We start from the raw sequence: 13,032 nt of genomic DNA on the forward strand, positions 1-13,032 counted from the left end.
ATGAATTTTGATAATCATTAGGTACTGTTCCCACAGCAAATTCTGTATTGATCGTACTCGAAAACTTAGAATAGTAAATGTAACCTGCCTGTGTATTTAGTGTTGATTATGTTTGTTTTGTGCAATTAATTCTTATACATACTTACATACATACATATAATCACGCCTATTTTTCGGAGGGGTAGGCAGAGACCACGGATTTCCACTTGCTACGATCCTGTTATACCTCTTTTGCTTCCTTCACTTTCATAACATTCCTTATACACGCTCGCCGGTTTAGGGTGCTCTTGACCTGGCCTTTCTTCAGAATTTCCCCAATCTGATCAGAGAAAGTCCGCCGAGGTCTACCCTTTCCAACTCCCACTTCCACTTCTCCCTTATACACTCTCTTTGTTAGCTTTCTTTCACTCATTCTTTCTACGTGTCCAAACCATCTCAACATACCTTTCTCAATTTTTGTCACTACAGCTACATTCAGTCCACACTTTTCCCTTAAGCAATTAAGTCTTAACCCTTGAATAAGGTAACTACCGAATTAAAATTATAAGGGATTAAAAAAATACAAAATTCACATGGGATATAATTAAATGCATACAAAGCACATCATGTCGCTATATTCGCTTAAGTAGAAGACGTTTGAAACTTGCGTCACTATGAAATTCATATTGAATTACTTCGCGCGCAACTCCCGCTGATACCTCCATTGATTTCCTCTGGGATGTGGCCCGTAATTAAACTACCTACGATATTTACCTGCTTTCGTTCCAAGACCCATTTAATTTTAACAGATTTTAAAGTAAAAAAGCTAAATATTGCGTGATATAGTTCACGCAACAGCGTATTCTTAAATATTCTCTGCTATTATCGCTTAAATACATAATATTTAGAATCTAATCGTTGTGCAGATGTAAATGAACCTAATCCGAGCAAACACAGTATATCAATAAAACATTTCAGTCGAACCACTTTCTCAGCGAATCTGGAACTATCTCTTAAGTATGGATATAACAACTACATAGTAACATTAAGCTTTTAATGACACGAGACATAAATTCCAGACTGCAGGACTTTGCCTAAAGTTCTGTTCGTAGTTGTTCATAACTAATTACTATCAGGTGTGTTATGAAGTTTGCAAAAATATCGAATCAACAAACAGTGGTTCTTCTAAAAAATCCCGTATCATCAATATATGTAAATATAAGATAAACCGCAATATTACGAAACTTCTCATAATATCTGTGAGATGTCAAAACAATAATACCTACCCACACGGGCGGTTCTACAAGGCCCTCATGGGGCCCGATGTAGACCTACCTGCGTCGGTGAACTGGCTACGATTCGGGGACCTCTTCGGAGAAACCGAGGGTTTTGCCTGTGCAATTGCGGACGAAGTTATCATGACGAATAACTACCGGAGATATATCCTGAAGGACGGTACGGTCGACATTTGTCGGGCATGCCGCCGTCCCGGAGAGTCACTCAGGCATATTATCTCCGGTTGTTCTCATCTTGCTAACGGCGAGTACTTGCACAGACATAATCTCGTAGCCAGAATTATTCACCAGCAGCTTGCTCTTCTATACGGCCTTGTGGACCGTGAAGTGCCGTACTACAAGTACTCACCTGCCCCAGTTCTCGAAAATGGTCGTGCCACGCTCTATTGGGATCGGTCTATCATCACTGACAGGACTATTGTTGCCAATAAGCCTGACATCGTGCTGATAGACCGATCGCAGCGCCGGGCCGTGCTCGCCGACGTCACCATCCCCCATGATGAGAATCTCGTGAAGGCCGAGAAGGACAAGTCCAGCAAGTACCTAGACTTAGCTCATGAGATTACCGCCATGTGGGATGTTGACTCGACGATCATTGTTCCGATAGTCGTGTCAGCGAACGGTCTCATAGCAAAGAGTCTCGACCAACACCTAGAGAGACTCTCGCTGGGTGGTTGGATCAAGGGTCAGATGCAGAAGGCGGTAATTTTGGACACGGCGCGTATAGTACGTCGGTTCCTCACTCTGCGGCCCTGACCACCGGCAGCTTGGGCCAAGCCCCGCTGCCGGCGGCACCCTAGGTTAGGTTTTTTATAATGTGTTTATATGTATTTTTTATTGTTTTGTAAGTGTTTTTATATTTTACTTTTATATTCATATTATATCAAACCTAACTTAAGACGAAAAATAAATAAAGAGAATACCTATTAATAACTTACTTAGATCCTTGAACCAGACATTATTTTTGTTATTTTTATGCGTACATATTTTACGAGATTTATTGCAAAAAATACTTGTAAGATGTCTTTCCCAAGTAGTGAAGAGTTATAAATATAATTGATACGAACTTGGAACAAAATTAGATTTCCGCTCAAGTGCTCTTGAAACATAGGTATACTCGTACTTACCTACATATAAAATCAAATGGCACAGGCGTATATTTTGTCCATTCACTTCTTTCTTTGCAATTTGCTATCTCTGCTTTTGTTAATAATAGACGTATAATAAATTATCCTGGCAAACATAAATACGATACAGGAAGCTCCTTACAATATTACTGTGACAATATTCTCTTAATAGTAGCAGGAAGACGCTCAGGCCTGCTAAATATAAATTACTTAGGTATCATTTACAGGAACAAATAAAAATCAACAGAGCTAATTATATTCACAGTACCTAATATTTGTTAGTAAAAAGTGGTATTTAATTAAGGTCAATGTGGCTAATTTCGTCATAGGGCCTATTCCGTCCACTAGCGTTTTTCTCGAACAACGACCAACATTGATAATTTCAGCTTAGAATAAATTTAAAACCACCCAACCCCAAACAGACCCAAGACACCCAAGACAGTAATTTTTCCACTTTTAAATTTATTCTAAGCTTAATAGCATCGTTCGCAGACGTTTCTGCTTGTTAAAAATTAAAATTAGTATTGATAATTTCGTTGACAAAGCAGCGAAGCGATTGTTTTTAGTTTCATCAATCAAAAGCAAATGGTTTTTTTTTCCTACGATTGCATGAAAATCAAAGAAATATACGCTCGTGGACGAAATAGCCCCTATGACGGAATTAGCCACATTGACCTTACTTTGTTAGTAAAAAGTGGTATTCAATAATATTTAATTTAATTGTATTTAATTATGTTTAAACTATTTATTTATTAAATGGGCAATAATATCCTTTATTTAAACTTAATTACGAGTACATTTGTAAGAATTGAAATCCAGTAGTCGGTGCCTAATTACAAAGTATTAAGTCCAAACCACAACCGATGTCATATTTTGTTTTCTTTTCCATCAGTTTAGCATCAGCCTCGTCTAAGCAGCCGTGGAAGGTGGAAGGAGACACGGATGAGCGCAACGAGCGCGCGCGGCGTGCGTACAGCGCCGTGCTCACCGTCACCAGTCCAGCTCCTGAGAAAGAAGAGTATTTAGAATTTTCGGATCAGGTATGTTAATATAAGCATCAACACCCAACGGGTGCTAGGAAAAAATATATATGTAGGCACCTGAGACTGTAACAAAATAATATGACAATAATTTATCGACAGATGTAAATAGGAAGTAGAAATATACCAGGACTACATAATATATGCGAAAGAAAAGTCAAGTGATCATTTCCATACACTATAAAAGTTTCGCTTGGCGTTTTCTATAAAAGATTGTCACTTGTCTAGGCTCGATAAATACTAAAACACACGTTCAAATACAGATCTTGGAATTTTTTGTGTCATAAACTGTATCTAACCTCTTTAATCAACAGGTGAAAGAACTAGCAGCGAAAAAATACAACTACACTTTTGGCAAAGACGAGGTGGTGTCCACATTCGTCGCCGCATTTTACGATGCTGTGCTGCTGTACGCCTTGGCATTGAACGACACCTTGAGACAGTCCCCTGAGCCTAGGGGACGACTGGACGGGAAGGCTGTCATTAATAATATGTGGAATAGGAGTTTTCAAGGTAATTAGACAGGGTGAAATTTAACCACCAGCCATACTCTGCGTAGTGACTTATAGGTCATACTTTTGTGACTTATATGTCACACTACATGTGCTTATAAATTAAATTAAAAATTAAAATTTCTTTATTAAATTATTGCTTATAATTTATGTTAGTAACAACAGTAACCTAATAAAATATTTAATAATTTATAAACAAAATTGACTATAGATCATACTTTTATTATGGGACCAATGCCGAGAATACGAAAAAAAATTTGGCTGTCCCATAGAAATCAGCGGCATCACATCAGCCGGAATGTATGAAACAGCCAAGTTTTTTTCGTGATTTTGGCATTGATCCCATAATAAAACTTTTACAATATGACCTATAAAGTAACTAAGTAAGTCAAATAAGTAATTTAAAAAGTTTCTACCAAGAATTAAGCAAATAGTAGGTAAATACAGCACATTAATGTTTGGCAAAGTATGTTTAACAAGAACAGACAAATTAAATCTTATTTCTGCAATTAAAAGTTCAACAGGTATCCGTGTAACAGGCAATTATTCTTAATGTTTATTGAAAAAGTTTTTCTTTGCTAAAGTTGGGCTTCGCTTGGAGGTGCCAGATTTCGACAAATTAAAATAAAATGCAAATGTTGTAATTTGTGTTATAAATATAGACGACCTTTATGTTTCGGTACAAGAGATTTTTAAACTTTAAAACAACTTTTCAACAAAAAACATGATGAATCGTCTTGATGATCAGTCAGGATTTTTTTGGTGCTGGTGTTTTTTAGTTATTATGCTAAATTATTTATATGGCAGTATTAGTATAGTATAATGCCCATAATGTGGCAGACAGAATTTAAATATTCTTCTAATTAGTATTACTATTCTAGGTATAACTGGCGAGGTTATAATAGACAGCAATGGCGACCGTGTCGCTTCCTACTCACTTCTGGACATGGATCCCAATACCAGCAAGTTCCAGGTGAGTCAATATTACAAATGTCAGACAGGTATTTTTACAGGATATCGTATTTAGTAGGGATCAAGCGAAGGCCAATGACGGAGGGGAACTTAAGAACTAAACCTTAACCCTTAAACAGGTTGTGTATCTATAAGTACTGATCATCACATAGCAAATGATTTTTTTTGGCGAGCTGAGTAAATACAACGACCGCAAAATGTCATTGCCGTAAAGGGTGATATCGGAACGTAAAAAAATGACAGGTGTCAAAACAAATTTCTTTAAAAATTTAGTTGTCAAGTTCAAATCGACAAAAAAATGGCAGTTTTTGTACGTTTCTCCCGCTGTATAAGTTCGCTACGCCCAAAAAAAGTACTGTAAGTATTTTGTTTTGTATTTTTATGGTAGATTATTAGATAATGTATGTGTAGTAAGTCATAACTTACCTTAGTTATTGTTTTCTGATAAAATATTTGATCTAAAAGTTTGTGGTTCATATGAAACCTCTGCCCGTCTGGGGCACGTTCGAGTGGTTTATAAGTGGCCTCTGCCCTGCAGGGAGTTTACATGACATTTAAGGGTAAGATTCATTACTATGAATGAACCCTCATAGTACAAAAGTAATATATTTTCCTTTGGTTTTTAAATTAAATATTTATTCAACGGTCAATCTTACGAGCCACGACATCCATGCGAGCCAAGAAAGTGTTGGCAGTTAGTGCATTTTGTGACGCAAGTGTAAATGTGATGTGCACATGACTTGTCCTTAAAACTACTCTGTATGGCTAACAAGGCAGAGGCCATATAAGGACCACGTAGCACCATTGCTCACGAGCAGTGGGCATATAAAAACCACCGGGTTTTTTTATTGAATTAGGGGTACTTAATAAAAAAAATCAAGAAATTACTTTTCTTTTTAAGCTATTACCTACCCGAATCAGTAATCAAAAGTAAAAAATGCGTCAGGCCTGTTTAAGGGTTAAGGTATGCCCAGGTCAGTGTTTGTTTCTTAATGGTTTATATTAAACGATTTTGCGAAGAAAACGAGTGAAAAAAAAATTAGAATCAGGCGTTATTTTGCGAAAATCCATATTATTAATTAAACGCGAAATAATAAGCATAATATAAATAAGGGCCTTACACGGGGCGGGTAACTTAAATGTAAATATCAACATATGCTGCTAATCGAACTGTGAATACCTAATATACCTATATCACCTTAATTTTCTTATCAAAATTATCTACAAGTCATGTGTTACTTCATCGAGCTGCGCTCTAATACATTTTTTACTATATTACAGTCTTTGTTAATATGTACCTAAATCAATTCAATCCTAAACTAGTAGCCTTTTACCAGACAGTATTATCTCTTCTCACAGTGGCTGCTCTTTTTTGGATCATTAATCTCAATGTTATATTTATGGTAGTACAAACAGTTCGTTTCTTGTAAGTCTGGCCTACGTCATTTATTCGTACTAGGCTGTAAGAAATCTCTTAGATTAGAGCTGTGAGGAATAAATGCGGCTGTGATTTGTGAAGATAGTTCCTTCGGATCAATTAACTGTAATACTCTTTCATTTCTTACATCTAATTAGTGTTTACCTACTTACAAAAAAATTAACACAGTTTAAGAAACTGTCTTGGTTTTAAACTGTTAGTGCACAATAACGAACCAAATTTATGCTTTTTAGCATTTAAGTAGACATGTGTCGTTCGCGAGCGAGTGATTCAAATGAACTGTATCTTTTGATTGAACTAGCTCACTCTTCAACTCAGTACAGATTTGACTAGCTCATTTCGCTCAGTAACTCTTTTATATCGGTGTTACTTGCTCGCTCTTTCCCACTCATGATCGAATGAGCGGGCCCAGCCAAACGAGTGAGACGATGCGGAGTGACGGTTTCGGAGCGTTTCGGATGAATTCGGAGGGTGCCGGGAAAACATGGCGGGATCCGTACCGTGTGATTTGCTTTCTTCGTCGCACTTATGGCTGTGCGTATTATATAACCATCCCATTTACGCACTTTTATGTACAGAGTACTGTTGGATGTCGAGAGAGCAGACTACGGCTGTCGTTTGTTGACCAATTTTAGTTTAAGATTTAATTGACGGGCTTAGGTAGTGTAATTAATGTAATGATAGTCTAATATTTTTATGAAATGTACACTATATAGTATCAGATTTTCATCATAATTGCCAATCTAGATTAGAGGGGTTTATGTTTAATATGAGGTACGTTTAGGAGAAACTTTGTTTTTCCCTCGTTTTATTATTAACCTAAAAAATCTAGATTGACAGTCCTAAGCCTGTCCAAGTATGAAGGAAAATCTGCTTAATATGTATATTGTAGTAAATGTATGTATAGTATAGCTTATATAACACTAATAATGCATATTTTTTAACGATCAAGTGCGTAGGTAATACAAATCAAACCAAACAATTCAATCAATCTGATTGATTGACATCTCTCTCTACTCACTATTTAATCTACAGATCTACTGAGCGAAATGAGCTAAATGAGCTAAATGAGTGATATATATCACCGCGAGCGAAAGATATGAATCACTCTTTTCAACTCAGTGAACGATTATGCGCATCTCTACATTTAAGTAATATTGCGGGCTAACGTTAGCATTTCCAAGTTATTTAATTGTGTTGTCAAGAGAGGGTATACTTTTTATTAAACATGTAATATTTGAAAATGAAAGCGACTCGTCAGTTTCTTTACATTCGGCGGACGTTTTCTACAAAAAAATATTACGCAAAGACGATTTCGCCAAATCCTTTTCATCAGACCACAGAGGGTCTCGCACGCCTAACGCTCGATCCATTTGCCCTGATAATGCTCGGTCTGACTTTAAACGCCCTCGGGGCCTCAAATATTCTTATCGGCTTCATTATGAGCCTGTATTATCTCGACAATTTTTCATACCTAAGCTCCATGCCCTGAATTGTATTGGAACTGCTACAATGTAGGGTAAGGGGAGGTAATTAGTGCGTGATTTGCTTTTTGACAAGATAAATGAAGCGGCGCAAAATCCCATCTCTGTTTTCGTACTTGTAACCTTACTCTGGGATTGTATTACTCCGAAGAGGCATGCAAATTACCCGAACGTGCTTTATTAAGTATATACTGTAATTTTAGTTAGGTACACGGCGAACAGGGTTGTTCCATTGAAAATTACAGTCAATTAAAAGCAACTTTAAGCCAGATAACCAGAGATAAATAAACCTAGACACGAGAGAAATTTAACATACTTCAGAGAGTTAAAGGTGACTTAAAAAAAAGTTTCAATTCCTGGAGACAATCGTTTCCATAGTATGTAGGTATAGAGTCTGGCTACTGAAATATTACACAAATGTTTGGCGGGAAATTCAAAAAATCTTGGGCTGGTCACACTTTGTGTAGTAGGAATTATAGTTTAGATATTAGAAAATATTTTTGATTTTCTGTGCACACGTAAGGTACCTAAGGATATAAGTTAAATATACGTTGACGTGCACTCAAAGTCAGCTCACATAATTTCTACCACCACTATGTAAAGTACAGTCAAGGATAAACACATATGTTAACATTTTCTCACCATATACCATTGTAACAAGGCGAAAAATGAAATGTAGTATAAATAAGTAGTACTATGCCAAATATCCTAAATGCTAAGTATCAAAATATTTATAAAGCACCAACCTCCTAATTTGTTTACATGTGTTTAGGAGTTGTAAACATTGCAGTTTTTCGTTATATGTACAAGTTATACAACGCTACACATCGACTTCGCACATTGTCGTAATTATTTACGAGCTTAAATAATAGTTTGCGAACCTCACTCAGTATAGACATTATTAATATTATTTAAAATAAACCCCTTATAAACCGCAAACAATTTGAATGACTGACATAAATTGACAACTGACTTTTAGCTTTTTTTTAAATCATAGATAATTGGTGATACAACAACGAAATATCTGTCAACAATTTTTGGCTAGCCAGACTCTAACAACAATTATTAAGGTATAGGAATAAATGTTATTGTATTATTATAACATATATCTTGTTGTGTTTATTTCGCACGCATTTAAATATAGCTTACGCGAACATAATTTACCAGTTTATATCTTAGATAAAAACTGATTAGTTTATTTAATATAAAAATCAATTTTTATCCTTCCTTGTTATACTCCGAGTCCTTTGTCTAATGATGATTAATTATTTTAATTTGGAAAATACATACCATAACTACGAATCTAACATAAAGTTTAACCTCTATGTTAGATTCGTAGTTTTCGTAGACAGTAGACTGTAGACACTCTATTAAACTGCTGAGCAGTATTCAAATCATAACATAATCACTATAAACTCATGACTGCTAAGACAACATAGAACTGTGGACTCAATCTTGAACAAGACAAGATATACAAAACTGGGAACCTAACATAATGGCAAACATTGTACTAAGGAGTACTCGTGGTGTGGTTTATAAAGCGCAGTATGTAAAGTTCAGCCTTTAATGAGATTCCCCAGAGAGCGCTGAAATAAAATACGGGGGAAGAAAATTGCTTGTTTTATGATGCATTGCATGCATAATCCAATTTATTGCTCAAAAGACGACAAAGAAAGCAGGTAAATCATTGTTTACGACATACTAGATTACGTTCTTTGAACAATGTGTAGTTCTACTTTTATTAAATGAATTATCGGCAAATTGTTTACGTACTGACTTGCTCAACTTATTGGGTTTAAATGTTACAATGTTAGCTAAAATAAAAACCGATCATGTGTGAGTCGAACCATTATCGCTTGACTAGTTTTTATTGTGGTGTGTATGTTTAACCGTTATACAGATGCAAATTACATAAAAATAAGTTTATGGTATGGGGTTTCCTTGACTTTCTTTTTCTTTTTGTAGGGACAATAGAAATTTTCAACTGTCTACCTATAACGGTTCTTGAGACAGAGCCAGCTGACAAACAGATAGACGGATAATTAATTATTTTAAGTGCGCGTAACAGTGCCTGTGGTATTAAATTACTTAAATGTAAAGCTACTGGTGCTCTTTCTGTATTTAATTAAATACCTAATTTGAGAAGATTTCTGAATATACCACAAGTAATAAACTAACATTAACCTTTGATTCAATTAAGACGAAACGGGAGCTGAGCTAAAAGTCAATTTTGAGATTTCAAGCTGAATATACCCGTCGCTCTGACGGGGCGTGAGAGACTGTATTTGTGTGTGTAATGCACGCACACAGATGCGTACGCTTGCACCCGCGCGCGCCTCATTGCCGACAATTTGCAATGTTATTTTTCGTGCGTTACTGCCACGAGGCGTTCACTTATTACTTACTGTGTTGCGATTGAATTTTTTGACCCGGCTTACGTTTACGGAACTCGATAATCTTTCTACTACTGTGACTTGGCTTTGTTTACTTGACTTTGCTGATCAGCTTATTGTTTTGGACTCCGTGAGTTGTGGTTACCTATTGGACCGCACGCAATTCATCTACCTTTATTCAAGTAATTAAGCGTAATTAGCCGAAACCTTTATAAGAGTGTAATTCATAAGAAGTACAAAAGATATAATTTATGTACTGGTTTGCTGTTAGCTTTTAATTGTATCACTTTACATATATGTTACTCAAATAACTAACACGGTTACACTGTTGTAAGAACATTATTTTTCAGGTAGGCCTTATTATACCTACTATAGGCCTTATTACCTCCTAGTACCTTAGTAGTAGTAGTACTACTACGGAAATTGATTCAGACTCAAGACTGACTTAAGTGGCAGTAGGGTGTAGGGTTTTTTCTAGGCTTAATGAGTTCGCTGAAGCTTATTTTTTATACTTAGCGCACAGAACCACTAGTTTAACAGTATCAGCTCTAACCACATGTCACCATTTTGTCCTTTACGTAACAAACTCAGGGGCCCAGAATATCCGATGTACCTATCAAATCAAGGTTCTGTACCAAATAAGGCCCGGTTATTATAGTTCGTTATTTTTTAGCATTAGAAAGAAGGTAAACAATCATGACGTGTCTTTTTATTAATAATTATTGAAAAACGCTTTCAAAAATTAGTTTATATTACTTATGAAAGCAAAAGAATATAAAAAAGTATATGATTAATACATACATACATACATACATACAATCACGCCTATTTCCCGGAGGGGTAGGCAGAGACCACGGATTTCCACTTGCTACGATCCTGACATACCACTTTCGCTTCCTTCACATTCATAACATTCCTCATACACGCTCGCCGGTTTAGGGTGCTCTTGCTCATTAATATGATTAATATGATTTATAATTCTAACATATTTGCTATGACTTATTTTTCAATGGTAATTTTTAATAAGACATGTCAAAATCTGTTACCTTAATGCAAAAAAAACGAACTTTAAGCGTGCTAACTTTCAAAATTTCATTTTTTATAAGATAGTATAAGTAGATGGGCAAAAATTTTGCGTCCATGTCCACCAGTGAGTAAGTGATTGAGATACCTAAACATTTAACTTTATTATGTAAAATGATATAATTTACTAACCTACTCGTTTAATTTCAGGTAGGTTGAATAAGGAACCAAGTAACCATGGGGAGGAGCAGTATTTACTAACATTTTCTTTGTGGGTCTTCAGAGTGTATCGTTTCCTTTTTTTTGCACATATTACACTTAAATATATATTCTCTGTGTAAACCCTTACGTCTTTCAATGACAAAGGCAAGATCAGCAAATGTACAATTTGTATGATCGTGCCTGATATTTGAGATCACAGAAAATAAATATTTTAAATCCACTATTCTGCGACCTTCTAAAATGTTGTTTTATCATGATTCATGATCAAAAAGCTCGGATTCAATAGTCATATCAAAAGTCGATTATGCAGTTGATGATGAGCTTGCATTTTCTACCATTGGTGCTGCAAATGCATCAACCGGTGGCGATAAACTTTGCCCTCTTGTAAAACAAATTACTATTGTGATTGTGTCCAGCAAAATGCCAAAATTCGGTTTACTTTTCTGTTTAAAATATTACTAATTTATTCATATTTCAGATTAGGTACATAGGTAACTGTCTGAATGTTACAATGCCAGCTGGCAAATTCTATCACATTTGTTTGTTTGGTAGTCATGGTAACATTCACTTACATTGATATCCTTATTAAGATCTGTATCTTATTATCCAGACCTTAAAATATTGCCACCGTTGCCCTTTAAAAAAATACTGTTTAAATAATTGGCTACTCAAACAATGCTTCTATAGTATAAATAATGACTACACAAAAATGGGTAGTATTGTATATAATGCACGAAATAAGGCCCGATTCTTAAGCGGGTTTAAATTTTGAGGCCATGTCCGCTAATACTATAGACAAAATATCAAGTTTAATAAACACAAAAAAAAAACATTGATGGGCCTTATTTTATAATTTAGGCCTTACTTTGTAATTTAAAGTAGAGTTAGGCCAAGAAAAATCTATAGCGTATTTGATAGAACACGCAGTGCAAGTATTATTTCAAACGTCGCTTCTATGAAATTATGACATATAAATAACACTTGCACTGCGTGTGCTATCAAAATTGCTGTAGACTTTTCTTGGTCTGACTCTAAAATATTCTTTATTACACCACAAACATAAAAACAAATTTAAAAAAAACCGGCGAAGTGCAAGTCGGACTCGCACACGAAGGGTTCCGTACCATTATTTATAAAAACGGTCACCCATCCAAGTACTGACCCCGCCCGACGTTGCTTAACTTCGGTCAAAAATCACGTTTGTTGTATGGGAGGCCCCACTAATTTTTTTATTTTATCCTGTTTTTAGTATTTGTTGTTATAGCGGCAACAGAAATAAATCATCTGTGAAAATTTCAACTGTCTAGCTATCGCGGTTCGTGAGATACAGCCTGGTGACAGACGGACGGACGGACGGATAGGGTCCCGTGTTTTAGCCTTTGGGTACGGCACCCTAAAACCGATTTACAATGTAGATAAAGGTAGCAACAGGCGGTCTTATCGCTGTTAGTTCTTATTCTTCGTTTGTTTAGCATTAGAGTGAAGGTGACGTGTCTTTTTTAAGCATGCAATCGTATAATTATTTAGCTTTTTTTGTAATAGTTATG

The 13,032-nt window shown here is 35.7% G+C and overlaps 1 protein-coding gene and 1 long non-coding RNA gene across 4 annotated transcripts in view; one reads left to right on the forward strand and one right to left on the reverse strand.

Moving 5' to 3' along the window:
* The window catches only part of LOC134789944 (atrial natriuretic peptide receptor 1), a 245,932-nt gene that overhangs the window by 203,730 nt on the left and 29,170 nt on the right, over positions 1-13,032 (forward strand). For both annotated transcript variants that reach the window (XM_063760684.1, XM_063760677.1), the window contains exons 6-8: positions 3,294-3,441; positions 3,756-3,954; positions 4,835-4,926. In XM_063760684.1, coding sequence (XP_063616754.1) covers positions 3,294-3,441; positions 3,756-3,954; positions 4,835-4,926 — 439 coding nt within the window. The remainder of the gene's footprint in view (positions 1-3,293; positions 3,442-3,755; positions 3,955-4,834; positions 4,927-13,032) is intronic.
* Positions 1-13,032, reverse strand: part of LOC134790208 (uncharacterized) — a 488,662-nt gene that overhangs the window by 148,473 nt on the left and 327,157 nt on the right. The gene's annotated exons all lie outside the window — the stretch shown is intronic.

The sequence above is a fragment of the Cydia splendana genome, chromosome 1, assembly GCF_910591565.1.
Source record: "Cydia splendana chromosome 1, ilCydSple1.2, whole genome shotgun sequence".
In the NCBI taxonomy this organism is placed as follows: domain Eukaryota; kingdom Metazoa; phylum Arthropoda; class Insecta; order Lepidoptera; family Tortricidae; genus Cydia; species Cydia splendana.